The sequence below is a fragment of the Cheilinus undulatus genome, linkage group 21 (genome assembly GCF_018320785.1).
Source record: "Cheilinus undulatus linkage group 21, ASM1832078v1, whole genome shotgun sequence".
Taxonomy (NCBI): domain Eukaryota; kingdom Metazoa; phylum Chordata; class Actinopteri; order Labriformes; family Labridae; genus Cheilinus; species Cheilinus undulatus.
In genome coordinates, this window is record NC_054885.1 from 14,475,243 (window position 1) to 14,502,321 (window position 27,079).

The following is a 27,079-nucleotide window of genomic DNA, read 5'->3' on the forward strand; positions in this document are numbered from 1 at the left end:
AATGAAATGCAGTGACTGCAACAATAAGCCTGACAAAAACCCAGTATTTTGACGAGTTTGTTTAAATCTCCTCCTAAATCTAGCTAAGTGGCGACCACGGCCTGATAAAGGATGAAGCATACTGCCAGGTGATGAAGCAAATTACCTCCAACACCAGCTCTAAGCCGTAAGACTCATCTACATTTGAGATTAAAGTGAATGCTGGGGTGGCCAATGGAAGGCTTTAAACTTTCAGCTGTGTTTCTGTTTTATGTAGGGACAGTTGTCAGAGAGGATGGAGGCTGTTGTACATCCTGGCAGCTTTCCATCGATGCTCTGATGTTATGAAGCCATTTCTGTTAAAGTTCCTGCAGGATGCCTGTGAAAGCCCTGGGATGCAGTATCAAGGTAGACTACCAATCAGTAACCCAGAAAGCCTCACACTTGTTATCCGTTTTCATACTTATTGCTGGTTTAAGTGTCAGTTTGCTGATATTCTTGATTGACAGGTATTGCCAAAGCTTGTGAGCAGAATCTGAGAAGGACGTTTCAATATGGCGGGCGTACACAGTTTCCTAACAACATGGAGCTCAAAGCAATGCTGGTTAGTCTTTTTTTTTTGAGTTGCATTCAAGATGGGAAGTTCAAACATTGATTTACTGCTGTACAGCTAAAAGTAGGGGATCCAGAAGTCAACAGAGCTGAATGCTTTGTAATTGATCGACCTGTAAACATACTGACCAGATTAAGGAAAGACACAAGGTGCTATTTGACCAACAAATGACCAACAAAAAAGCTTTGTAGTGTCATGATGGCATATGACGGAATTAGAAGGCAATAATTGCTACAATTTTAGACGTTGTCTCTTTGAATATTTAATCTAAGAATATTTGAGTTCATGCTTTGGTTTAGCTGCTTTTTCCTTAGTTCTCTCACTGTCAGCTGTCTTGGTGTTAACTCGAGACAAATCCCTCTGACTGGCTGTTTTTTTTTTTTTTTTTTTCCCAGGCTGGACGGAGCTCGAAGAGACAGCTGTTCCTGCTGCCAGGAGGGATCGAAAGACACTTGAAAATCAAGACATGCTCTGTGAGTACCACAAACATTTTAAGCATAATGAAGGCTCACGCTAGTGTGTATCTTATACAAAAGAAAACCAAAGGTTCACATGAGGGCTCATGCTGGTTATGTATGGATTTCAGGTTGCCTTGGATGTCATCGAGGAGCTTTGCTATGAGATGGGACTTCAACGGGTGGAAGCTTTGGACGAATATGCTGTCTTTCTGGTAACACACAGAGGTAACAAGGATCAATCTTGTCAGTGTGAAGCCCTGAAATGCAAACATTTTCTTTGCCATAAATACTGACAAAAACTAGATAACTAGATATACTTCTGCATTTTTATGCATAGGTCAGAATGTACGTCCCCTGAACAAACGAGAATACATCCTGGACATTGCAACAGAGGCAGAGCCTGTGGACGCCAACTACAGTCTGTGGTTCAGGAGAGTCATCTGGAGTCTGCCTCTCAAACTGGACAATGAACTCTATGTCACCATGCACTACAATCAGGTAGAGGTCGAAAAAACATCTGGAACAAATGATGCCCTGTTTCTACCCCTCTTTTTATTAGAACGGCTCATATTTATCCACCATGTTTAAGGAACATTTGGCCTTTCTGAGGGCAAGAAAATTTTCATAATCTTATAAAATCCAACAAGTTTAAGCCTGTACTTTCCATAACTAACATAACTTATAACCAAAAACGCATCATTTGATCTTATGGATAGGGCTTTACCCCAGGTGCAAGAAACGCTTAACTATATACAGTACGTATAAATTATGCAAATTTGTTAAAACTGTTACAAAAAGTAAAAAGTGACATAACAGTACTCACTTTTCATACATACAATTTAAGTCAGTTTTGCTGCTTATACTGTGAACTTTCACTAAAGTTTGAGTTCTCCCTTGTGACCTTTGATAAAAAATTAAGTATCCATCCCAAAATCTTGAAGCATCTACCACCAAATGAGCAAGTCAACAAGACAGAAAACACATCAATTTTTTTAAAAATGCTTTATTGTTTTGTCTAGGTGTTACCAGACTATCTGAAGGCCTTGCTGAGTGTGGTTCCCCAGGGAAAGGCCAGCGAGCAACATCTGCAGCAGATTGCCAGACTGGCTGCCCTGCAGCACCGTGCCAAAGACACCATCTACCTGCCCACCCTGTATGCATATGCACACATACTCTTACTCTAGTTTACAAGAAGAACGTTTCTAGTCTAAAACATCAGTCAAAGCGTAGAAAATGTTGACACCCTTGTTTTGTGTACGTTTGGTTTTCAGCCGTGAAGTGCAGGAGTGTATCCCTGCACCATTCTATGGTAAGCTGGGTTCACAGCCGTGGCTAAATATGACAACTCAACATATGCAGCATGTCCAGCCTCTTAATCCACATCAGGCCCGGGCACAGTTCCTTGGTAAGACTGCATCTTTGTATGTATGGCACAGGTTAAATCTCTGTCGTCTATTTCATTATACTATTATATTTTTTAGCTAAAATGTTCCCCGAAAGGCACTTGTTTGGCTCTCAATAAATTATCTTAAATGTGCTTTTAAATACTTTACTGAAAGACATAACACAAGTTCATAGTTTTTAATTTAATAAACATTTGAGTCTATAAGTACAAAGCAAGTTTGTCATGCACTTAAAAAAGAGGATTTGTCCTGTAATTTACTAACTCTTTGTTTGAATGCAGGTCTGGTCAGTGCTTTCCCCATGTTCGGCTCCTCTTTTTTCTACATCCAGAGCTGCAGCTCATCCTCCATCCATGCACCATGCATCCTGGCTGTTAATCTGAATGGACTACACTTCCTTAACAAGGATACTCATGTAGGTCACAGTTACACATATACATGCCATTCCCTCACAGCTAATCCAAACAAAAGCTTTGGCTCCCTCTGCTGGTCGTCATGTAAGCTGACTAAATGGAAGCGGACTCTTAATATAAAATCTTGCATTGTTGGTGTTGAACGTATATTTGTGCATATTTGCCAGTAAGAATGTGATTTAAAAGGTTTTTCTTACCTTTATTGGCTGCATATTGACATATCTTTATGTTTTTGGGTGTGCTTAAGGAAACTATGGTGCGATTCCCTTTGAAAGAGGTCCAGTCAACTCGCACCCAGAGACCAACTTCAGGCTCCAGCTATCCATACGTGGAGATCATGTTAGGAGACCTGCTCAACCAACGCATCACACAGCTACAGCTGGAGCAGGTGATTGTGTGTGGGATACAAAAAAGGACCTTGATTCTTGAAACTAACTTAAGTGTGAAGTAAGATGCATTACACCTTTTGTTCCTCTGTTTCTGTAGGGTCTGGAGCTGTGCCGAGTCATCGCAATGCACATGGAAAACATGTTGTCAGTCAGAGAAAAGAGACTAACTTTGCCACCAAGTGAAATCACCCTGCTATAGCACAAACGTGCACATTAACACACAGAGAGAAATCATATTGCTTGCCTCATAAATGTACTGTATCTACCTCTATTTCAAAATAGAAGTTTTTATATGTGAATGTATTGTTTGTTTAACATGTTGATTGGATGTTGGTGACAGGTTACAGCTATTCTCTGAGTTGAGGCTCATTGTGTGGGGTGTGAACACAATAATTTTACTGCTCCAAACTGCATCATTGCCTCTCAGACTTCGAATTGTATATCAGACACATTTGATATTTACAGTTTTTGGCTAAAATACCTTATGATAGAATATCCACAACAACCAGTGAGAGTGAGCAGACCTTACAGTGTCACCAGCTGGATGTTACATACTTTCACCACTTACAAACATGAACACAACTTTGCCTTCATTCCGGTCAGGATTTCATCCATATCCTTTTCCTTGTTTTATGATCTTTGCTGCAACTTCTACACATGAAGAGACAGCAACCTGCGGATATCGATAGTCATCCATGTTTATTTTTATTTTGAAGTCACGTTTGATCATGTGAAATTCTTTGAAACCTCACAATCAGAAAATATCTTACTTTAGAACCTGGAACAAGTCTTTGTTGGCACATTTGGCTAAAAAAAAAAAAAAGCTCAATTGATTCTTGAGATATAATCAGAAAACTGAGAAACTTCCAAAGGAACTCTGGATTTGGTATTACAGACATGCTCATTTCAGATGTGTACAAACATCGCTACTTTATGCATGTGTCTTGAATGCAGTTAAAAGTGGAACTCATATTTTGAAAAAGTCTCCTTTCAAACTGAACTAATTCATGTTTTTAGTTTGATTTTTTAAGCCAAAACCGTTTAAGAGCCTGTCTGCTATGCCTGCTTCAAAGGACAGAGATTATTATGGATGTAACTTAATACCTTAAGGAGAGTTATAAAATCATATTAGACTTGATTTAAAATGTGGATTTGCATGGTACAATAGTCGAGACACCTGCTGTAGTTTACTCTGCACAGACAATCTGATATGCATTACTGAGATGTAACACTAAATTTCAAACTATGAAATCTTTTACTTCAACAAATGGTTGAGGTTTGACCTGAAATTTTGCTTTATGGGCATACATGCAAAAGTAACCTATATGAAATATAAGTGAGCCTAAATTTGTATTTTTTATGTTGCATTCCCTTTTAGATTTCAATGAGTTATTTTGTTTTATCTACATCCAATGAAACTGGGGATAGGAAGTGATGAAATTACAGATAAAGGCCACATAAATTAACTCTTTGCACTAATAAAAAATTATTTTTACAATGCACGTATATTTTTTTTGTAAATAACTGTTGCACGTGACGATGCATGTGAAAGGTGGTGTCCAATAAAGTTTTTACAATAATTATCTATGGTTCGGGAATTTTATTCACGGTAGAAATTCTCAAGGCAACAGGAGGATTAAGTATGAAAAATAAACCAATCATTTAAAAAAAAAATCGCAAAATGGATTATAAACATATCAAACCCAAATAGAAATGGCTGGTTACTGAAATTCATCTATTTTCTTCTTTGGGGGATAGCAAAGTTCCCTCAAGGAAAGTAGTAAACATAATGTCAGTGATTTTTTGCTTAATCCCGGTAATTGACGTGATTTTAATTACTTAACAAGGTGTATATCTGTAAATTGCCTTTGACTTTATTAGCTATTATAGCCGTTTATGAATGTTAGTTTGTTTTTATTAAGTGGATTTACCGATAAATCTCCTTATGGGATCGTTGTATGTGAAATGATTATCCGGTGCGTCCTGTGCTGCAAATCGAGCACCCCCCCATTCCAAAGCGTTTTGCTGTGCTGTGTGGGCGTTTCTGCGTAATTGCTCGCAGATTTTTTCGCTCTCATTGGTTAAAAACAACGAGGTCCGTGTGAACCGGGATGAGGGGAGTTCAGGCGGGGGGCGGGGGCTGTGGTCAAACCCACCACGACCTAGACAGCACCAGGAGGGAGAGAGAGGAGGGAGGAGAGCCGCAGCACACAGCAGCAGCAGCGTCGCAGCCCCGCTTTCAGCCTCCATGGGCCAGTCAGCTAGCTAGCTTTTAGCATCGTCTAACGGCTAAAACCGCCTCCCACCGCCGGTTTGTTGTCTCCGTGGTTTCCTCCCCGTCTCCCTCCCTAACCCGACCAACCCTGTCGTCCTCTTTACCCGGCGTCAAGATGATGAAGTTTAGGTTTCGTCGGCAGGGCACGGACCCGCAGAGGGAGAAGATAAAACAGGAGCTTTTCGCCTTCAACAAGGTAAAGTAACGGTCCCGAAGAGAGGGAAAGGAAGAGGGGTTCGTGCTCCCCAAAACTACATTTCTATCTCATTACGGGACCCAGATTTTAGTCGAGTACTCTGCAGTGTTCACCCCCCACCTCTCCTCCATCTCGGCCGCTCCTTTCTAGCTGTTTCTTGCTAGAAACAGGCATTTGCAGTGAACTGCTGCTGATGGACGGCCGACTTGGACGCTTTGTTGCTGTTTGTGTCATGTATGCGTCTGTATGTGTTCATTGGCCTCAACCTAAGGCTCGCGAGGAAGAAGTTTCAACTTGTTCTAATAGCCCAATCATGGCTGTAATTAACCAAACTACAACAGATTATGTCAGTGATGGGGATTATCAGGCTGCACATTAAAAGGATTAGTTGGTATGGCAGCAAGTATGAGGCTTAATGTGAGTGATGTGTGAGCTGTATTGCTTTATCCAACGGTTTGATCAGAGCGAGTGTTCTGATTGGACAACAGACATTCCATGAGTGCTGATATAGAGCACAACATCACTGTAACTTTTTACGATGTGTATCACTCCGCCTGAGCCAGGTGTTCTAACAGGAAGTGAAAAATACATAAATTACCTTTGATGTAACTAAAACTTAAAACATACACAAATCAAGTATCTAGAATGCATGTTTGGCTTTTTCAGATAGGACTACTTACATTGGCATAGCAAACATTATCTATCGTCTTTTTTAATACCGTTTTTTCTGTACCATGGTTATTGAACTATTGTATTAAAGCAATACCACACTCAAGGTCAAGATGTTTTACCAGATAACAACTCTGCTTTGATTTTCTGAAGTTTTTCATACAAAAAAATTACACTTCCTTTGGTGTGAATATGCAGCACTGTGAAAAAGTATTCAACCCCTACCTGATTTCTTATTTTTGGCATATTTGTCACAATAAAATATTAGCCAAAGATTAGCTCAGTTAATGCAAAATGCAGTAAATATTTCATTTATAACAGGAAAAATCAATCCAGCCATATGTGACAAAGTAATTGCCCCTTAAACCTAATAACTGGATGTGCAGCTGTCTGCAGCAATAGCTGCAAGCAAGTGTTTGTGTTAACTGGCAATGAATCCTTCACACGCTGTGGAGGAAGTTTGGCCCACTCTTCTTTGCAGAATTATTTTAATTCAGCCACACTGGAGGGTTTTCAAGCATGAACAGCATGTTTAGGGTCATGCCACAGCATCTCATTCAGATTTCAATCCAGAGTCTGACTAGGCCACTCTAAAATCTTCATTTTTTTCAAGCCATTGAGAGGTGGACTTGCTAGAGTATTTCGGATCATTGCACTGCTGCGTAACCTAAGTGCGCTTGAGCTTGAGGTCACAAACTGATGGCCAGAATTCATGGTTCCATCAATTAGGACCTGGTCCTGGAGCAGCCAAGCAGCCCCAGACCATCACACTACCACCACCATGTTTTCACTGTTGGTATGATCTTTTCATGAAATGCTTTGTTAGTTTTATACCAGATTGAATGGCACACACACGTTTCAAAAAGTTCAACTTTTGCCTTGTCAGTTCCCAGAATGTTTTCCCAAAAGTCTTGGGGAGCATCAAGATGTTTTTTTGGCTAATGTGAGACAAGCCTTTGTGTTATTTTTGGTGAGCAGAGGCTTTGGCCTTGGAATGCTCCCATGGATGCCATATATGCCCAGTTTTTTTTTTCAAATTATTGAACCATGAACACTAGGGCTGCAACAAACGATGATTTCAATCATTGATGAATCGGATGATTATTTTCTTGATTGATTGATGACTTGGATGTTTCCAGGGGGGTCCCTTATTCTAAAATTTTTCATGGATATTCCAAAGCTGTATGTAAAATAACGTTAGAGTTTAAATGTCTTTATTCTAAAAACTAAAAAAAAACATTTTTTGAGTTCTGTTGAATTAAATAACTTGAACATGACACAGAATAAACAAAAAAAAATGTATTCAATTGTTTTTAAAAATTCTCTTGGAGTAATTTTGGTTGGTCAGCCAATCCTGGGAAGGTTCAGTGCTGTTCCAAGTTTTCTCTATTTGTGGTTAATGGCCCTCAGCATGGTTTGCTGGACTTCCAAGGCCTTTCAAATTGCTTGCTAGCTCTTTAAAGTGATTTGTTGATTCAACAGGTCTAACAGTTATCAGGCCTGGGTGTGGTGAGTGAAACTGAACCCAGCTTTCCAACAAATGTGTTTAAGCAGTTAATTCATGATTTCACAAGGAGGGGGGATTACTTTTTTACCTAGGGTCAGGTTGGTTTGGAAATTTTTTTTCTCTTGATAAATTAAATCATCATTAACTTGGGTTATCTTTGTCTTATATAAGACTTTGTTTGATAATGAGGAACATTTAAGTGTGACAAATATGCAAAAAAAAAACATCAGGATGGGGGTAATGCCTTTCACAGCACTGTAAATTGATTTTATGATGAAGGGTATACTGAAAATCAACCCTAATATCTAACCCTAATTCTGACAGTCTATTTCTTATCCTCCTTTAAATCAATCTTTTAGGCCAGTGAACTGCATCAAACATGTCAAAATGAGGATATAGTGCCACTTCTGTATTTTTCCCACCCCTAGCAGCATATTTTCACCTTGACTGTTCTGGTAAACTCTTTGAGTTTGCATTTCAGCCAATAGAGTCAAAGACCACTGTGCAAACAGCGGCAGCTTTGAACTCAGGTCAGGTTAGGTCGTTGCCTGTCTGCAAACTCAAAAATTGGAGCAGAGTGTCCCAAAGAGAGCGGCTGTCCAAACTTTTTGATGTTGACAGCCACATTTCATCACGCTCAGTCCATAACAACAAAGTGATCCTTTTTACTCAGAACACAAAGTGTCTTCCTACTTTTCCCCTATGTCCATTGCTCTGGTCTTTTCTCTGTCCTCCGTTTCTGCTTCATCACATTCACTGATGTCCCTTTCTCCTTCTCCACTCTTGTGTGTCATCTCTGAGCTGTCCTTGATATTTGTGACTCTCTATTTAGTTTTTATGTCTAAGTATTTTTCTGCCCTCTATGTCCTCTGCTTCTTCTACTCTCTGTAAAAATCAAACTCTGAGATGAGCCTTGGATTGTAAAGTTTGAAAGTGAATTCCTGCAATGTCTGAAAGATCAATGACGTGCAGGAGTCACTGGAACCTGAATGCAGGGTTGCCAACTCTACCCAACCATCCTCAGCACTTATTCTACATTTAAGTGTGTCAGGTAGGTCTTCAAAGAGTAACTTCACTGCCAGGGCACTTTGGTTTCAACCAGTAATATGAAAACAGTGATATCAAACAGGTGAAACCAGCATAAGCTTGTGTATCAGGTCAGATCATGTATGGGAGCATATGCCGGTTTGGCACTTAGCCACGTCAACTCCAAGCCCATGCCCCATCTTTCCGGGTACTCTCCCAGCTGCCCCTTCAACGATGCATGCGATTGCCCCCAGCATCTCGACCGGCTCCCCGGATCCTGGGCACCCAGTATTTGGTGAGTTGTATCAGGCCCAGGATAGCATGCCAGGTGCCCATAGAAACGCAGCTGCTGTTCCTTATCAGGCAGCTGACTCCTCCCATCCATGCTCTCCTGAAGTGTGTCAGCATTAGACACACCAATGATACCCAAAGCTGCGGCAACGAGAAGTTGTCGCTAGTGTACGGAGGGTCAAAACGCACAGAAAACCTCAGTGGTCAAAAATTTCAACTTGCATGTGGACGAGGCTTTAGCCCTTGACTTTTTGTGCACCACTGACAGAGGAATTCTTAAGAGATTGGTTCCAAAACTGTGGACCTTGATAGGAAATCAATGCTGTCAACAAGGAATATTCATCCCACATACTTCCTCTTCCTGTCATTATGGCTGATTCTTGTCTTTTTAAACTTGTGACCGCAAATAGAGCTGAAGTGTTGTTCCCCAGAGCCAGGGTGGAGTATTATTTTTTACAGGAACCATTGGTCTGACCATAGAGAAGCTTAGGTCTTCTCTGTTGAAATAGTTTGAAGAAATACGCTGTATGGCAGCGAGCATGATGGCTCAGCGCTCCCTGGAGCTGTTATGCTGTAATGTTTCTTGTTTTTGACCATATATCAATTCAACTACAGATAATTGAAATACAGATATTTCAATAATCTGTAGTTTATGCAAAAAGAAGTTTTTGACTTGTCATACATCGACTGAAATTGGTACATTTTTCCCATTTTATTCGGCAAACAAAGGGCAAGCGAGATCATTAGCAAGAAGATTTATTATTTTATGCACCTTAAATGTCTGTATACGCTGTCAAAGGGTGTATAAATATCCTCTGAAGTCCAAAGCCGCAGATGAGGCTAGTAATGGACAAGTTGGCTTTTTCACATTTTTATTTGCTTTGACAGGACAAAGAAAGTCATAGAAGGTACTGTTTTACCTTCCGAGGATGATGAAATTGACACCTGAAGTTTCTAACAGGAGCAGAAAAGTTACAATGAATCTCTATAACCAAATAGTTATTAATTTGATTTTGATTAATCAATTGCTATTTACTTCTGCTATAAAGAATATTATATAAAAGCTCATGTAGTTCCTTCTCATACTATAACAGTGCAAAGTCAATAGCATAAGCCATTGCATTCTTTGTAGACTCTACCTCAAATTTTCATTGCATTACTTCTTTCTTAGATGCAACTTCCGAATGGAGACCTGAAGTTAACTTTTTGCTGAAACCTTCTCATGTACTGTAGCAACTGTAGCAAATTGCAGGCTAATTTCTGCATTGTTAAAAGTACTCAGCTTAAACATCCGCCGAATGTATCATGTCTAAAGTCCATGAAGTGTTTGTTGCACTTTTGACAACATACACACTGACATTTAAATGCTTTGGCAGCAGCTGCCACAACTATCAGAGGTGGTCGCTCAGCAGGACAGCTCCTTTGAGACAACTATGCAAATGTGTGGGTGTGAGCGTGTGAGATCAGTCTGGTACTTAAAGTAACAAAGAGTTAATGTCTGACCTCATATCTCAGCTCCAAGATAATCCCTCTCTGAATTTTATATCACAGAGTCTGCAGAGTCTGCTCATGGATCTTTAAAGCCCCCTTTGACTTCTTTAGAAAAGGTTAAAATGTCTCCTTACAAACTTTTGAAATCCTCTTTATTCCTGTCAGTAGATCTAAATGATTTCCCTGCTGTCTCGCAGTCCTCAATGGCAGGATGGGCAGAAGGAAAATCTGTAAATTTATAATTATCCTATTTAACAAAGTCTGCACAGAATGGTAATAAAACACTGCTACTGCTGTCAGAGCTTTTTAAAGACTTTCCTCTAACTTTATGAGGGGCGGCCTTTTTGACGCCCTGCTGTCTGATGCGCGCAAACACACAAAGACAAAGAGAGAGGGAGAGAAATAAGACAAAATAAAAGGAAGGTGATAAATCTGCTTGTTTTGCTGTGTCATCTGATTATCTGTCTCCTTCTTCACCAGACTGTGGAGCATGGATTCCCACATCAGCCCAGTGCTTTGGCTTTCGACCCTAAGCTGCAGCTCATGGCCATCGGGACAAAGTCAGGAGCCATCAAAGTGTATCCTTTCGTTATCACCACCTTCCAGATTTAATAATTTGGCTGTTTAAGTCAATAATCTTTGTGACTACGACTAAAAGGACAAACCTCTTTGCATCTGCTGCTAAGGTACGGAAACTGCTGTTCTTTCATTTTTGTGTTCTTATTTTTGAATCAGCTCTGCAGGATTGATGCTAATGCAAGTTTTTCATGCATCCGTCAGGCTCTTTGATTTAAGATCATGCGTCTTGTGCAGGTTGTAGTGATTCTTTCAAATCCCATCTTCTAAAAGCTTATCTATTTAAGTTATGGCTGTGCTGCTGTTTCCTCCAGTGTTGTTATTTTTCCTGCGAACATGATGACTCACAGTGCTTCAAGAATGTTAAAGAAACACTGATCAGATGTATCTGCAGCAGTGCTGTTTATATAACGTTTGAGTGGAGCAGTGCACTTCTGTGTGTGCCTTCTGTGCTAGGAAAGGAACAGTCAGGTTTTACAATCTTGGTGTTAGTGGTGGGCGGTAAACTGGTAGAAATGCCATCACTGGTAATACTCCTGCCACAGAATGGATTTTTGTTATACTGTCTTCAGTGGTTTAAACACGGCGTTTGGTTGTAGTGCGCACACACAAGGCAACGCTGATGCCACTTATTACTCAACCCTCCAGCCACGGTAGCAGGTTAATAAAAGTAGCTTAACAGAATGATTTGAGATAGACAGCAGCTCATATTCCAGCCCGGCCTTCAGCATATTTCACTCTGAATTTTACAAAGCAGAGCTAGACAGACCTACATGCTTATGAAACAAATGGCAAGGCATCCTCCTCGTGTCAAAGCCGGTGTCAGTGTCTTTAGTTAATGTGCACTTTTGCAGAGTAATCTCCTCTTTAAGTTTAATGATTGTAGGGATTGCAACATCTGTCTTTTAGGGGCTTTAACACTGGCTATGTGCTGGAATGGATGGATTCTTGCTTGTTTTGAGCCCAGCACAGCAGCCATTTGTATCTCTGATACAACAGTGTAAACCAGTGATTTGTCCTTGGAGCATGTGTCAAAAATGGTGAGCCCTTCCCAGGACCAACACAGAAAAAAATTTCTGTCAATTTCTGTCATTTTCTGTTTCTGTCAAAGATTAGCTTCAACTTGAATCGTTTTAGTGATAAAATCCCAATAAAAAAAGCTCATACACATTTGGTGCTACCAAAAGACCTTCTTTATAGACCATCTAGAATTTGTGTTACATTGGTTTTAGTCAATATATGCAAACCTCATTTGATAACCTCAGAGCAGACAAACCCTTACCCCCCTGTAATCTTTGGCATCCCCCTAAGGGGGCGTAGAATCCAGGTTGGGAACCAGTGGCTGAAACCACTGCTCGAAAGTGTGTTTTAAACAATGACTAGCTTATTTTAAGTCCACGATGGTTTGATAATCCAGGCTGTGGCTGTGATCGTGGTCAAAAGACCTACCGTAAACACTGCTTATTGTACCTCTTCTAAAGCAAGGGTAATTCAGTGATAAATAGGTGTTATTTCCAACAAGTCCTTTACATTTAAATTCCCCATATGTTATGTTGTTTGAATGCTTTTATAATGACTATTCATATCAGGAAATTGAGCATTTCTTGGAAGTAGCTGAACACAACTGAGCGGGAGTGATATGAAACTTAAAACCTTACAGATTACTGAAAACTGAAGACATGGAGACTTATAAAAGCACCTGTCTGTGATCTAATGCACAGACATGAGTTGAGTTTCATGTCAGAGGCTTGTTCAAGTGGAGGAAAGGATGTTGTAGGGCTTGGACATGCATTAAGATGTGCAGTCCCTTTAATTTGTCATATATAATACATATAATAATGGTAAGGAACAAAAGAAATACCTTGATGTAAATTTGTGGTAATATTGCCCACTCATACTTTTACTTATACAATGTTTGCTTTGGGTTTTATGTTTGATATTGGGGTCATTTCAAGAGACAGGCTAAGGACTACACATGTATGACAAGCTATTTGCAAAAAAAACACTCAGCTGTACCATACTTATTTCTAGGAATGCTGGATAATTGATTTTTGGCCATGTGCTGGATTTTACAAATTCATTTTATTTGATAACAATATCAATACTCATAAATATAGTAATAGTTCAGACCAAGAATGTAAGTCTTTCAAACAGATTTCAAGTTTAAAAAAACACATTTATATCTGGTGGTGTAGGTCTTTTGGTTCTGGCTAAAACTCAACAAACACATTTATAATGTTGATATTTGTAACTGATATATGCCGGGATTTACAGACAGTTTATCAGTTGTTAACATCAGCAGAAATTTTTAGACCTGGATATAACGATAGTTATCATTAAAAGATAATATACTGATGATATGCTGGTAGTATTGTGTATTCCTACTCAAGATGTATCAGAGGAATAAAATGAAGGTGGTGTCTTGTCAGCCTGACCAATGCAATACAGTTATTCAAGCAATGATGTCAGAAATCAAAGTTTTATTGAAGAAATGATGTGCTTTTAACAAATTTCCCTGCTGATTTGACTCATCCTGCTCTTCATCTTTTTTAGGGGCATTTTATGTTATTCAGTTGATGTTTTGTGGTATCTGATCTATATCCCATCATATCACAGTGTCGAGGGTACATACATTATTTTAATTAAAACAAAAGTACAGTGCTTGGGACAGATTTCCCTGCAACTTGGAGTTATCCATCACTACTTCATGGTCCCTAAAGTGGCATTTATGACATAAATGAGGGTAGCATGAACAGAAAATGAATTGCTCAAATAAGAAGCTGATGGCAGGATAGAAAAGGAAGTCAATGTGATAATGTCAGACAGCACTGGAAATTCAGCTGGCACCAAATTGCAGTAGATAAATGAATTGATTCTCCACTTCACCCATTAGGGGCATTTCATATTCTCCAGCTGATCAGATATTATGATGTTATTGTCTTGCAGTATCAGTTATCACAGAATCGCTGTGTTATGATGATACTGTTATTGGTATCTTTCAACATAGACATGGACAATATTGCATTGGTACAGTAACAGAATATAATAGCCATAGCTGGACCTTTGTAAGACATTTTTGCTGACGTTGATTTGTAAAGGACTTTCCAAGCAATTAAAAAGGAGGTTCACAATTATCTGACTGCTTGTCATCATTGATGAATGTGCAGTAATATAGAAAATTGAGAATGTAATCCATTATGATGCATTGTGATATCAAATCTAATCAAATCATTAACAGAATAATTGGAATATGAATTATATTGAATTTAAAAGAGTAGAGTTGGGAAGATGCACAGCCTTGTCTCATATTGTATCGCAACTTCCTAGTCCTTATGATGTCACTCCTGCATCCTCTAGATTACGGTGACGAAAACAGCCTGAACTATGAAAACAAAAACAAAATAATGATAATTTCATAGAGTATTTGGATGATGTTTTTATCCCTAGAGGTCTTGCATACCATAAATGCATGATTGCACTTGTGGTCAGCGATGATCTAACCCCAAACCCATACTCTGGTTGTGCAAAGCTCAGTCTGTTTGAGCAACACAGATTTAAGTTGGAGCGTAAAGTTATGGTTTGGCTCTGGAGAAGCATCGCAGCAAACCAACATTTGGCTTAGAGCACCGGTTGTGTCAGAGATTCCAGACAAAACATCATTTTTTAAAACTTTTTTGTTAAAGAATCATTTCTTGATAATGAAGACTCTAAGTTTATGTTGGGGTGTTGGCTATGCATATTTGTTTCATGCTTGTCTCACATGCTTAATTTGTCCTGCCGTGGAGAGCATGTAACAAGATTTATCAGCACAAACATTCCACTGTTGAATGGAGATGTATGTTTAATGCAACAGTTTATGGCTGTTTAATCAGTATGTGAGGGAGGCTGGCTGTACTCGTGTGTTCCTGTGCAGATGCATCAGTCTGGAGAATCAACTCTTTGAGACGCAGCTTTTAGAGCGAGAGAGGAGGAGAGAGAGAGAGAGAGACTGAGAGACTGGTGGTGCCAGGCACTTGCACCCCAGAGGGAGATGGATGGAGGGGGAACAGGAGGAAGAGGTGGAGATAAACAGAAGCAGTGAAGACAGAGGAGTGGATACACTGCACTATAGGGCTTTGCAAACCTTAAAAAAATAACTTAATCTTCAAAGTTCAGACAAGTCATGGTACTTTTTAAATGTCCCAGCTGCTGGAAAAATCTGCCAGAATGTGGAACATTATCCAAACAGTTGCAGAAGTATAAGGAAATGCATTTAATGCCACACATTCTTGGATGAGTTGTTCCCAGAACAAGTTAAATTTAGAGGTTTCGAAAAGCAAAAAGAAAAATTAATCCTTAAAGTTAGTCTTAAACTTAAATACTGGCAAGATCAGAGCTTAATGTGCTAAACTACTGCAAAACTGTACTGAACCAAAAAGCATTGTGAAATCAGACCATGCACAAGCAGGGTGTGACTCTGCTCATCCAGGTATTAGATTATTAGATGAAGACTGTCTTAATTCCTGCTTGCTGTCATTTCAGCGCGAGTGTTTTTTTTTCTTCTTTTTTTTACTTTTTGTTGCAGCCCAAATATTTCGCTACTTTCAAGACACGAAAGTAGCTAGAGAATTAAGAATGGTTTTATTTTCACACTTTGGATGCTTCGCATAGTTGTTAACAGCTCAAAATATGGTAGTTTTGAAAGCTTTTTTCTATGCAGAAATCACTACTAGCTAAAATACTAGCTAAAAAGAAATGAATAACTAGTATGAGCAGATATGAATATATTATATTGAAACCCATCTATCAGCTGTATTTATGCCATAAATGAAAATAAGTCTGAAGGAGTTTTAGGTTGGACAAAAAGTCTGGAGTCTTTTTTTTCATCCTCCTTCCTTACATTTTAAATTGCATTCTAAGGACCAAAGTTACACACCTTTAAGTGTGTTTTAAGGACTGGATTTTGTTAAAATTGGCGTATTGGATAACTGCAAAAATCCAATGTTGTGCATTCCTATCAATTATTTGTGTCAATAAGATGATTAACAAAAAGTGCTCAGGCTCCACTGCAAAGCGTGTCTTCCCCTCTGTGTCTGTTTTCACTCCCCAGGGTCTCACTAATGTCCCACACTTTCAGATTGGCTAGATGTCACATACGCACCATCCAATCAACATTGAAGCCTGGGTACCACTGACAGTGTGAGTGTTTCACTTCCTGTTTTCCTAGTGCTGCTGTGCAGTTTCTCATGTGGGCAGAACTTGTTCTAAATTGTTGAATTTCCTACATTTTCCGATCATGCAGTTTGACTTTTGTCACATCAAGCCCATTTTGTTTGTATAAATGCATACCCATTCCAAATATGGGCTAGTGGTTTCTTGGCCTACTAATAATCAGTGTCTGTAACTGCTTCGTGTAATTAGGCTGCAGGGAAAGGTCGTTAAAACAAACTGTTTTGACCCGCAAACGTGTTTAATTTTAAGCAATAATAGTCATCATCAATAGGTATGTTGTTGGTGTGTTTGCATGTGTTTCCACATTCCCTGATAATCTCTCCTAGACGCTGACTTTGGTTTGACCTAGAACTACACACACATATACTCATACACATACAGACTCTTCCAACCTCTAGCGCCAGATGTGTGGTTTGAATCTCACACACATGGCTGTGTTCAGTGTGTGCTGGGTGGATAGAGAAGTTCAGGAGTCAAGACCGAAAGCTTCAGAGAGAGTTTGGCTGAGTGAACGCTGAGTTTATTGACTCAATTACAAACATGAAGTGGAAAATTGTTAAATAATTGGATTTTTTTGTCTTTGTTTGAACTTCTTTTCTTCATCCAGGCTTGATTTCGCCTCTTCTCCTTCTCTTCACGTTCTCTCTCTTCCTTCTCTCCCACTTTATGTGTTTATAAAGGCAGAGTCGTATTACACTCTGAGAGTTTCAGCCTCTATCACAGATGGGGGCTCGGCACAGGGAACAGGACAATGTTGAGGGGAGTTCAGCATGGGGGGGGTTGGTCTTGGGGAGTCTGTCTCCTGTTGAAGAATGCGTGTAGCGCTGCCCTGGGTTAACCCTCCCCAATATATGTGTGACCACTTTGGGTGAGTAAGAGCTTTGTTGGGTGCTCTAGTCTTAATAAAGGAAGCTTTTGAATTGGTTTCCAAGACAACCAGCGCAGTTGCCGAGGATGAGAAGTGCATGCAGACTGGAGGGTATTTAAGTCTGCATGTCAGTTTTTGCTAGAAATGCATCAGTTAGTGATGAAAACTTTGCATAACTCACTCTGATATCTGCTAGCCAGACTAGTATGAAACTGAGCTTTATCAGGACCATCATATACGTGCTTAAACGCACTGAAACTCTTGTTTCACTTCAGTATCGATAATCCAGCAGCAGGAGAACAGGCTAATATTTACACTCACGCTGCACTCTTGTATAGCTGTGGTCTGTGTGTTTGTGTGTGTGCATGCAGCTGTCACCTCCCCCCCATCCATCTGACATTCCAACACACACCTCACAGGGTGATCACGCTGTTTTCTACTGATGCCCTGGATTGTATTGGCATTTTTTTACAGATCACTTTTCCACTCACTGTTTACTGATTTAACAGTGTTGAAGCTTGGTCATGTGCCTAAATAATCTGCATGTTTTTAAGCATCACAGTGTGGGCATTCTAATGATTAATAGATGATGATGGGGTCATTTCATTTGTTTCTCCACTGTGGGCGAATTGACTTGCAAGAATCTTGGAATATGAAATATCAGGAAGGACAGACACTGACAGGCAATGTTGGTGCAAGGAATAGTTCCCCCTCTCCCCCCTAAGACGAACCTGTGATGGCATACTAGAGTCATGTCTGAGTGTAAGATCACAGAAAAATGTTTTAATAAGTCTCTTGGTTCATTGTACCTCTAGTTTCATTGCTCTTTTGTTGAGGTGTGTCAAGCTGCTCCTGGAAGCATCACATTTGCTAATGTGGGTATTCACAACAAAAGCACTCAGAAAACAAAAGTTACAGACCTTTGTTTATCATTGATTTAACTCAAGAGCAGTGCTGGCTACCATGTTTAGAGATGCTTCTCTGATCTTGTTTAATGCTATGGCCTGATTCTTTGAAGCATCTTGGCCTTAAAAAAAGCAAATCATCAATTTAAACACACCTTTAAAACAGTTGTTTAGGCCATTGTGATACGAGTCGCTGCAACCCTGTGCCCAAGACGGTTTGTTTTGAGCCCAGCTTGTGTTAAAGCCACAAACAGACTGAGGAAGACCCTGTGCAAAGGAAACACTCACTTTATTTTTCTGTCAACACAGACAACGAACTTACAGAGGAGTGGACACAGCTTTTACCTTAAAACTCTGCTTCACATTAATCATACAGATATAAACACTTGACATTTGGCCTGTTATTTGGCTGCTTTTTTAGTGCTGAAGCAAAACTAGCTGATGACTGGACTCAGACTGAGCTGTTGTCTATCACATATCACTTTGTTATACTAACGGCGGCATTGTTTTACATGTCATATGTGCACTAGTGAGGTTAGGTGCTGGTTTTTTGGTGCCTTTCAGTCTGCACAGTTGACTTAAGACATAATTTGGTTTAAGGATTCCTTCACTGAGCTCTTACCCTTTTAATAGGGCACATGTGTCTTGGGTTTATTTCAAACTGGAGATGAACTGTTAGATCGTTGGTTTTTTTATTTTGAGATTTGCTCTTTTATCTGTTTTTTTATAGAGGACAGTAGGGGTGGGGGAAAAAATCAATACAGCATAGTATTGTGATATTTTGTTTGGTGATATATTGTACTGCCTCCTCCACCAAGTATCATTTTTTTTTTATTTATTGCTTATACGAACCCAAGTCTATGATAATGGAAAAATGAAATCAATTGTTTGTCCAGTGAGGTTGGCAGAGGTGACGGTCATAGAGCAGGAGAACATTAGAACAACCAATATGGCAGCACCAGAGACATTAGGCATGCAGGCAGGGCACGAATTAGATGGACATGACACACGGGGTTTGCAAGAAGTGTTGCATGAAAATGAAATACTGTGAAAATACAGCAAACACGAGGTCAAGACTAATGCTAAATCAGCTAAACAGTTGAAAAAATGGAATAGATTGCAATATATGGTAGGCTATCGCAAGACTCTGTGTATTGCAAAATGTTTAAAATCGCAATAATATCGAATCGTGACCCAAGTATCGTGATAGTATCGTATCATGGGGCCACTAGTGATTCCAACCCCTAGAGGACAGTGCAAGTTGCAAACAGGGATGACAGACTAAGTTAGTAATTTCTGAGATGCTGATTCATCCTGAGAGTTCACATATTTTGTCAGTTTGTTTTAAAATCTGTGAATTTCCCTTTGCATTTTGCAACAAAGTTCCCCTTTAGTAGCACTGCTGTTCAGCTTTTCCTGCCCTTTAATTACCAGACTGTTATTCACACTTTAATTTGTTTTAATGCTCAGCTGCACAGACTGTGGTTTGGATCAGAGACTCTTTTGTCAAGAAAACAGAACAAATGTTACATAAACTACATTCTTTTTTGTCTTCTGTGTGTAATAAATTCAATATTTGTTTATGTGGTAGCTTTCTAAAAGAGTAAAAGATGCAGACTCAGCCATCCTCCCACCACTCACCTTCTCCTCCCTCTTTCTTTTTTCACCCACACATTGCCTACTCTCTGCCGTCTTTACTTTATAATATCCACAGTAACTCTTTCCTCACTCTTTCTGTCATGTTTTGCTTTTTATGACTTTCCTACCTCACTCTGTTTGTCCAGATTTCACATTAACACCCAAGCTCTCATCTAATTGGCCGTGAGTTTGAAGGTCTGACTGTGGAGATAGGAGGTGTGTGGTCCTGACAAGTTGAACAGTGTGAACAGCTTGCTAAATGCACGTTGTGAGCACCAGAAAAAGTGCACACAACAGCCGATAACTGGTGGCCTGATTTTATTGAAATAAGGTCCCAGATTAAGGAAGAAAGCTAAAGGAGAGAGATGGAGCTTTGTTGTAGTGTTGGTGTGAACTTGCTAACGAAGTCTCTGAAAAGAGGTTGGAGTGCCAAAATCAGCTCGTAGCATTGTTGCTCGAAGTAACAGGCTTGTTTATATTAGATTATAGCTACTTAACCGTCTGTGAAACTGCTAACATTTGCCAAATCAGTCAAAACATTGGATATTGAGTCATTTATCCACTGATGAAAGCTGCAATATTTTAAGTATTGATGTTAGCAACAATTTTTTTAGTCCTGTGAAAAGCCAAAAGGCTCCATTATGCTATAATTTTTTTCTGTTATTATCCAAGATGACTTTGATGTGCAGTGAAGGAGGGCTGCTATCTGTAACAAATAACACTGTCCATATAAGTCAACACATACATAGTCAAGACAAGAATGGTACAAATAATATAAAGAAAATGATGGTGACAAGTTAGGTGTATAATGTATGCATGGCACTGTGTCACAGAAGTATTTCTGGCATTTGGATTTTCCTTAACTCTTGAGATTGTATCAAAGTGGTCAGCTGGACCTTCATTATAAATGTATTTCAAGATCATTTACTTTGTTCAAATCTAACAAAGCATTACTCTTGACTTCCTCATATGTCTGCATTAGTTTTCGGAAAGTTTCTTTTTACCTGTATGAAACCGTTAAATGCCGGTAGAAGAGCTTTTGACTGCAGCACATTCAAAATACTGATGCCTTTTTAATAAGCTACAAAGGTCACCACCATGAGGACTGACTGTTTCTGTGTAATTATTTTTAATGCCTGTGTGCTACTTCATGAGGGTTGTCTTTCTAGACAGATTTTGGCACACTAAACAAGGCTCTTTTACATTTTTTCATTGCAGAGATTCTTGATGTGTGATAATTTTGACAAAAACAAGGGCTGTCAGTGTAGAAGAGTTGATAAGGATGAGTTTTTATTTTAATTGTATGCTACTTTGAACATAAAGTAGGATGCTATTCACCTAAGCATCTTCCTGGTCCCTGAGACTCTACATGCACATGTGAGGACATCACATTTTAGCTTCCCTGCGACATAGTAATAATTTCTGGTATTGGAGTTTTTGGTCTAAGAATGTACATCAAGGTTTTGGCAAACTTTCTTGGACATTTTCAAAAAATTTCATGGAAATTTAGCGTATCTATTTGTATATTTTAGAGAGTTTCATTGGAAGTTTTGGGGAATTTGCTTTTAAATTATTTGGCATTATCATGGAGAATTTGGGAGGGTTGTTTGAATGTTTGGGGAAATTTCTTTGGAGGTTTTGGGCATTTTCATTGAAATTTTGGGCATTGTATTTGTTATTTCTGGGAATTTGATCGCGAGTGGGGTTGAATTAGCTAATATTTATGGACATTTTAGGGGATTTGTTTGGATGTTTGGGGAATTATCAGTCATATCCGGAAATTTTCGGGAATGTACTTGCAAATGTTTGGCAGTTTCTTTTGAAGTTTTTGAATTTGCTTGGAAATTGTCAATTATTCTCAAGGAAATGTAGAGCATATGTTTGTATATTTTTGGCATTGTCAGGGAATTTTGGAAATTTGTTTGGATGTTCGAGGAGAGTTGTTTGGAGGTTTTTGAGCATTTTCATGGAAGTTTAGTAAATGTACTCTTAACTTTTGGGAATGGGGGTATCTTTTGAAAGATTTTTGAGTGAAATTTCAGGTAATTTTGTTTGAGTGTTTGTTTTCCATCATTTTCTTGGAATTTAGGGGGAATTTGCAATGAACTTTGGGAATTTACTTGAGCATGGAGTTTTTGGGGTGCTTTTTTATTGGATACTTCAAAAATGGGTTGAAGAATTTTCACATTAATTTGAAGTAATTCCTTTGAAACTATAGGGAATTTGTGTGGATTTTGGAGTATGTAATTTCCAAGAAATTCCCATCCAAAGACAAGGCTGATGTTTTGACTATCAAGTTGACTTATCCCAAATAATTAGGAGAAACTTAAAATGCATTCCAAGCAAAAGTTTGTGTCTTAGGAGGTTAAAGAATTCCCAGTTTGCTCAGTCAAAAGTCAAAAATAATCTACACTTTATGATGTTAAACATTTCATGTTTAACCTTCTCTGGACCTACAAGAAGTTGCTTCAAGTTGTCAATATAAATGAGAAAATAGTAAAATTTTTGAGTTATTATAAAAATTGTGATATCCAGATCAGCTATCGAGTGATTAATCATTTAAAATTCTTGTTGTTTAGCTGAAAAGTAACAGAACTTAAACATTTACGAGACAAAATCACCAATTCAAGAACATTTACCACTTTGTTCACAGGGGGTGCCAAATTCACCCAAAACAACTTCTTCACAGGAGCTTTAAATAACATAATAGACACAAGAATGTAATAGACACAGAAATGCTGCATTCTCAAACTTAAGTAAGCAGTGGCATGTCATTCTCAGCATCAGTCCTTCTAGTCATCAAAATCACTGATCTGTCCTTCAGGGACTAAAAATGTGTTGTGTTAAAGATGTAGCATTGTACTGTTTTGTATTGTCTTAATGCAGCTGTGTCAGGGGGAGCGTGCACTGAGCGAGTGGGCCGGCAAAGGGAGTGAGCTAGTAAGGAGGTGGAGGGGTACAAGCAGAGGGAGAGGATGCAAATGAAACAGGATTGTTTCTCTAGTGGGTGGGTGGAGTTGTTTGGCTTGTCCTGTTGTAGGCTGCCTTCTGCCAGACGTCTGGGGAGTTTGATCATGAACGTTTGTGTTGTTACTAGAGAATGGAGGAAAGAGTTAGTGAAAATACTAGAGATGAGGCCTTAGAAGTTAAAACTGAAATCAGCTTCACATGTGATGCTAAACTCTTGGTTTCTCTCTCTGACTTTTTCTCCGGTGTAGGTGGTCTTATTCTCTCCATGCTGGTTTTATACTCATACAATCTTCTTTTGGAATGGCAATCCGTTCTAGCTTCCTGTCTGTCCAAATCTTCTGTCACGTTTGAGTGTGTGTGTGTAGAGGTTGTGCAGGCTGTGTGTCCGCTCGCAGGACAATGCCTTCTGTTTGTCTGTATTCAGACCGTGAAATCGCTTTATCCCTGCTAACGCTCTCTCTCTGCATCAGCGGGCAATCGTGTGTGTGTCTGTGTGAGGAAGGGACAGCGATTCACTTATTATGAGTTACTGTAGGCCTTCATTGTGTGACTTTCAGGGTTTTCTGGTGAGGAACAGAGCAAATTTTTTGCATGGTTCACTCAGACCATTCAGTCGGTGAAACTTTCCTTGCATAGATCAGCACTTTGAGACCACCGAGTCATTCAACAGGTTGATTTAAGTTTTGTGTTTATGCTGAAACTGCTGACTTAATATGAAGATGGATGATTTATCTCCACCTCCACATTTTGTACAAATTACAAACCAAAATACCCATGTGATAGGCATTGATACATTGTGCTGGTTGTATCATTGGAGCCACGTTTTCAAAAAAGCTGTCAGTTATGGCGTTATACTCTGTATATAGTACCAATTGATCCTAGAAGAGCACTATTAACAGTTTTTCACAAGTGCACATCAAAACTGGATTGATAATGTCTTTTGATGACTATTTTTAGTCTGTTACAAACCTCAGCAGTGTATTTACCTGACTGCCATGAGCCTTTAGTGTTAAAGCTGTGTGATGTATCTGTGTGTGAGTTTGTTTGAACTGTGGAAGAAGTTTCTGATGTTCCTGTCGGAGCATCCAGAGAATTCGCAGCAGTTCCTTTCATCTCCCCCCCACATGTCATGAATTTAAGCATATCTTTTTGTAGTATGTTTAGAATTGGCTGATTCACCAGTCTCTGATGTTTATCACAAATGTGATCAGAACAAGTTATTAGTCACATTAGCAGCAGTGCGTTAGTGTCATTGCAACAGTGTAGGATACTTTCTTGTTGAGAATTTGGCTTCAAATGATCAGAAAGATTTTTGTTAGATAAAACTAAAAGTTTCCCAAATTTAGTTGTGCTGTAAATGAACTGCACCCTTCTTTACATTGCTAACCTTCTGCAACACGATCAAAATCCTCAACTCATATTGTGTCCATATGGGTTCAGGTAGGTGCTAGACAGCAGACAGAAAAAAATGTCTGGACAGCACAGGCAAAGCCTAAAATAATGATAAACATAGCAGAAGGAAGACAAAATTAAACCCTCTTTTGTTGTACAGATTGCCCTGGCTTTCCTGTTATATGAAGAAGCATACATCAGATGGTAAACTCTGCCAAAGTGAACTGCAAAGAATTGAAATATTCTAACTTTAGACAGCACTCCCATTTTCTTTCCCTCTTTGAAGCCCAAAACGGTCACTGCTGATGGCTGTTGAACACAAGTCTAGTTCTACTCAAGGTTTCTGCTCATTAACAGGGAGTTTTTCATTGCCAGTGCTACTTTGCTTCATGTTGCTTATTGCTGTCCTCATGGTGGACTAATGTAGGGTCATACAACAAACTAGACCTAAACTGACACATTAGATGGATTTGTTTCACATATCCATCTAGAAAACCTTCCATAGAGGTTGATTGGATGAACGTTCTGTCTGTCACATCTTTATGGGCCAATCAGAGCAACAAAACAGGTGACATTGTAGCCAATGAGTAAACTCCATAGAGAGCTGCATAACGCAAACCATGGTGACTGCAGACATGTCAGGACACGAGTTTTGTTGTTTTTGAAAAGAAAACAACTCACTGCTGTTCTTTGTTCTTCTTTTAACGAAGAAATGTTGTCAAGTTCTGATAAAACTTGCACTTTAGCAGCATTCACGTTAATGTATTCCACCAGTTGCACTGGCCTCTTCTTACTGCTTGTGTACGTCACATGCCTAAAGGTACTGCCCCTTGACACTGATTGTCTTTGTCACTTTCTAACTGGGCCCAAACGGTTCAGATGGGAGCTTTGCAAGATGGATTTGCCAGTAAGAAACACAGAAAGGAGTGAATCCATCTGCCTTGCAAGGTTAAACTAGACCTGCTTTTTGTAAAGTGTCTTGAGAGAACAGTTGTTAAGGTTAGCACGACTATTGTATCTGCTGAAATGATAACTGATATGTCTTGGTTGGATCTGTTAGATCGCTGCAATGGCAATGCAAAGACAATAAGTACAATTTTGAAAAAAAGTAGTGTAGGGATGCACAATATTGCATTTTTGCCAATGCTGATATTTACAAATTAATTTTAGCAAATACTAATATCAATACCAACATTGTAATGTATTTCAGACCTAAAACTTCAGTCTTATGTTTCAGCACCATTCATTCACAAAACAATTCAAAGTTCTTTATAGAGTTAAAAGTAGAACATTAAGAGCACCAAAAACAATTCAGTTAGGACCACTTTCGTCATACATTTAACTTTTACTGCAAAATGGATATACACTTCAAAAGCAAACAATCTGTAGTAGCATGACTCTGAATATGAAGGTGCTAAAAGCTTTATGCTGTAAAGGAGGAGGCTGGGTTGGAGGAGGTGAAGCTTTGCCAACAGCAGCAACGGCATGGTGCATCATCATTACTGCAAGCAGGCATTAGTGAGAAGTATGTCTATTTAAACACGCCACTGTGTTGAGAGAAAGAGGTGATTGGCTGTGGGAGCTCGGAGGAAATAATTGGGATCAACTGGCCGTCAGCTGATCATGGCTGGCTATGCTTGGTATGTCTACCATGTTCTACATGAACTGAGCTTCATAAACATATTCAAAATAAATTGAAATGGCTCTAGATCCATTTTTATTTTTAGTGGTGTTAATAGGCATTAGTAGCATAATGTAAGAAAAATCTTTAGTGTTGATAGCATCAGTTAGTATCGTGATGAAGATATTAAATATGTTACACTTCGAGGAAGCTAAATGTATTCTGTCACTCTGCTGTTGGGAATGTCCCTTAATTGTAACGCTTGTAGATCCAAAAATAATCACAAACAGAAGAAGTGTTTTCCTTTTTAGCTCAGATACAGCATAATTGCATGTTTGTGAACTGTGGGAATTTCAGCCATGTAGAGTCGGTCTGTTTTGAACACAACAGTGCGGCTGCTGCGGAGGGAGAGAACGGGGGAGATTCACACATTCATTCGCACATCTTCACACTGTTGTGGAGGAGTTCTATTGTCAGCCAATTAGCGCTAGCATGGGGGGTGGTGGTCACATTAGAGAACAGACACTCACACATTCAGGCAGCAAGAGGGACTTCGTCTCCAGCTGTCCCTGGTAAGGAGGTGATGACATCATCACCAGGAAACCCTCCACCAGCTGTGCTCTGACATCACTGTAGACAGGAAGTGTGGACTTAAGCATGCAAGTGCATTTTTTCCACCGTGCCCTCTTTTTCTTGCCCAGTCAGCGTAAATTTGAGGGTAAATGCAGTATAGATTTGTGATGAATGAGTTGTGGTCATTGTTACATTTCTGGGAAATGCACACAAACCACTGGCCTCCATCTGTCTTCAGTCCCTCTGATGTTTTTTACACAGCTGTGCAGCTCATTTCTCTTTAAGCTTTTCCTGTTCTAACTTCAGAGCTGAGCAGCACAACTGTTTGCATTTTTTTGCCTGCCCATTCTTTAGTGTTTACCACCTTTCTTGCACAAAGCCATTTCTCCTCAAACTGTCAAACTTTTTCCCCACATCTTAACTCTTTGTGATACGGCTTGCACACTTCGGATTGGCCACAGAGAGGATTTTGAGGCTGCTGAAAGGCTCAAGGATATTTCCCAAGTTTATTAGGATGCTTGTTTGCGTTTACCTTGAGCCAAATCTGCAGGCTTTGAAAGAAAAATAGTGGGCCATCTTGTTTGCATTTATATGCAGTGCTGTTTACTTAGCAGT

General features: G+C 39.3%; 2 protein-coding genes across 2 annotated transcripts in view; both read left to right on the forward strand.

Moving 5' to 3' along the window:
* Nucleotides 1-3,465, forward strand: part of myo15aa (myosin XVAa) — a 41,054-nt gene extending 37,589 nt beyond the window's left edge. The window contains exons 56-66 of the mRNA XM_041817511.1: nucleotides 84-166; nucleotides 257-387; nucleotides 489-583; nucleotides 988-1,065; nucleotides 1,179-1,275; nucleotides 1,388-1,548; nucleotides 2,070-2,203; nucleotides 2,322-2,455; nucleotides 2,735-2,868; nucleotides 3,114-3,254; nucleotides 3,353-3,465. Coding sequence (XP_041673445.1) covers nucleotides 84-166; nucleotides 257-387; nucleotides 489-583; nucleotides 988-1,065; nucleotides 1,179-1,275; nucleotides 1,388-1,548; nucleotides 2,070-2,203; nucleotides 2,322-2,455; nucleotides 2,735-2,868; nucleotides 3,114-3,254; nucleotides 3,353-3,454 — 1,290 coding nt within the window. The 3' untranslated portion in view covers nucleotides 3,455-3,465. The remainder of the gene's footprint in view (nucleotides 1-83; nucleotides 167-256; nucleotides 388-488; nucleotides 584-987; nucleotides 1,066-1,178; nucleotides 1,276-1,387; nucleotides 1,549-2,069; nucleotides 2,204-2,321; nucleotides 2,456-2,734; nucleotides 2,869-3,113; nucleotides 3,255-3,352) is intronic.
* A 1,958-nt stretch (nucleotides 3,466-5,423) lies between these two features.
* llgl1 (LLGL scribble cell polarity complex component 1) overlaps nucleotides 5,424-27,079 on the forward strand; it is a 47,896-nt gene continuing 26,240 nt past the window's right edge. The window contains exons 1-2 of the mRNA XM_041777770.1: nucleotides 5,424-5,726; nucleotides 11,191-11,288. Coding sequence (XP_041633704.1) covers nucleotides 5,646-5,726; nucleotides 11,191-11,288 — 179 coding nt within the window. The 5' untranslated portion in view covers nucleotides 5,424-5,645. The remainder of the gene's footprint in view (nucleotides 5,727-11,190; nucleotides 11,289-27,079) is intronic.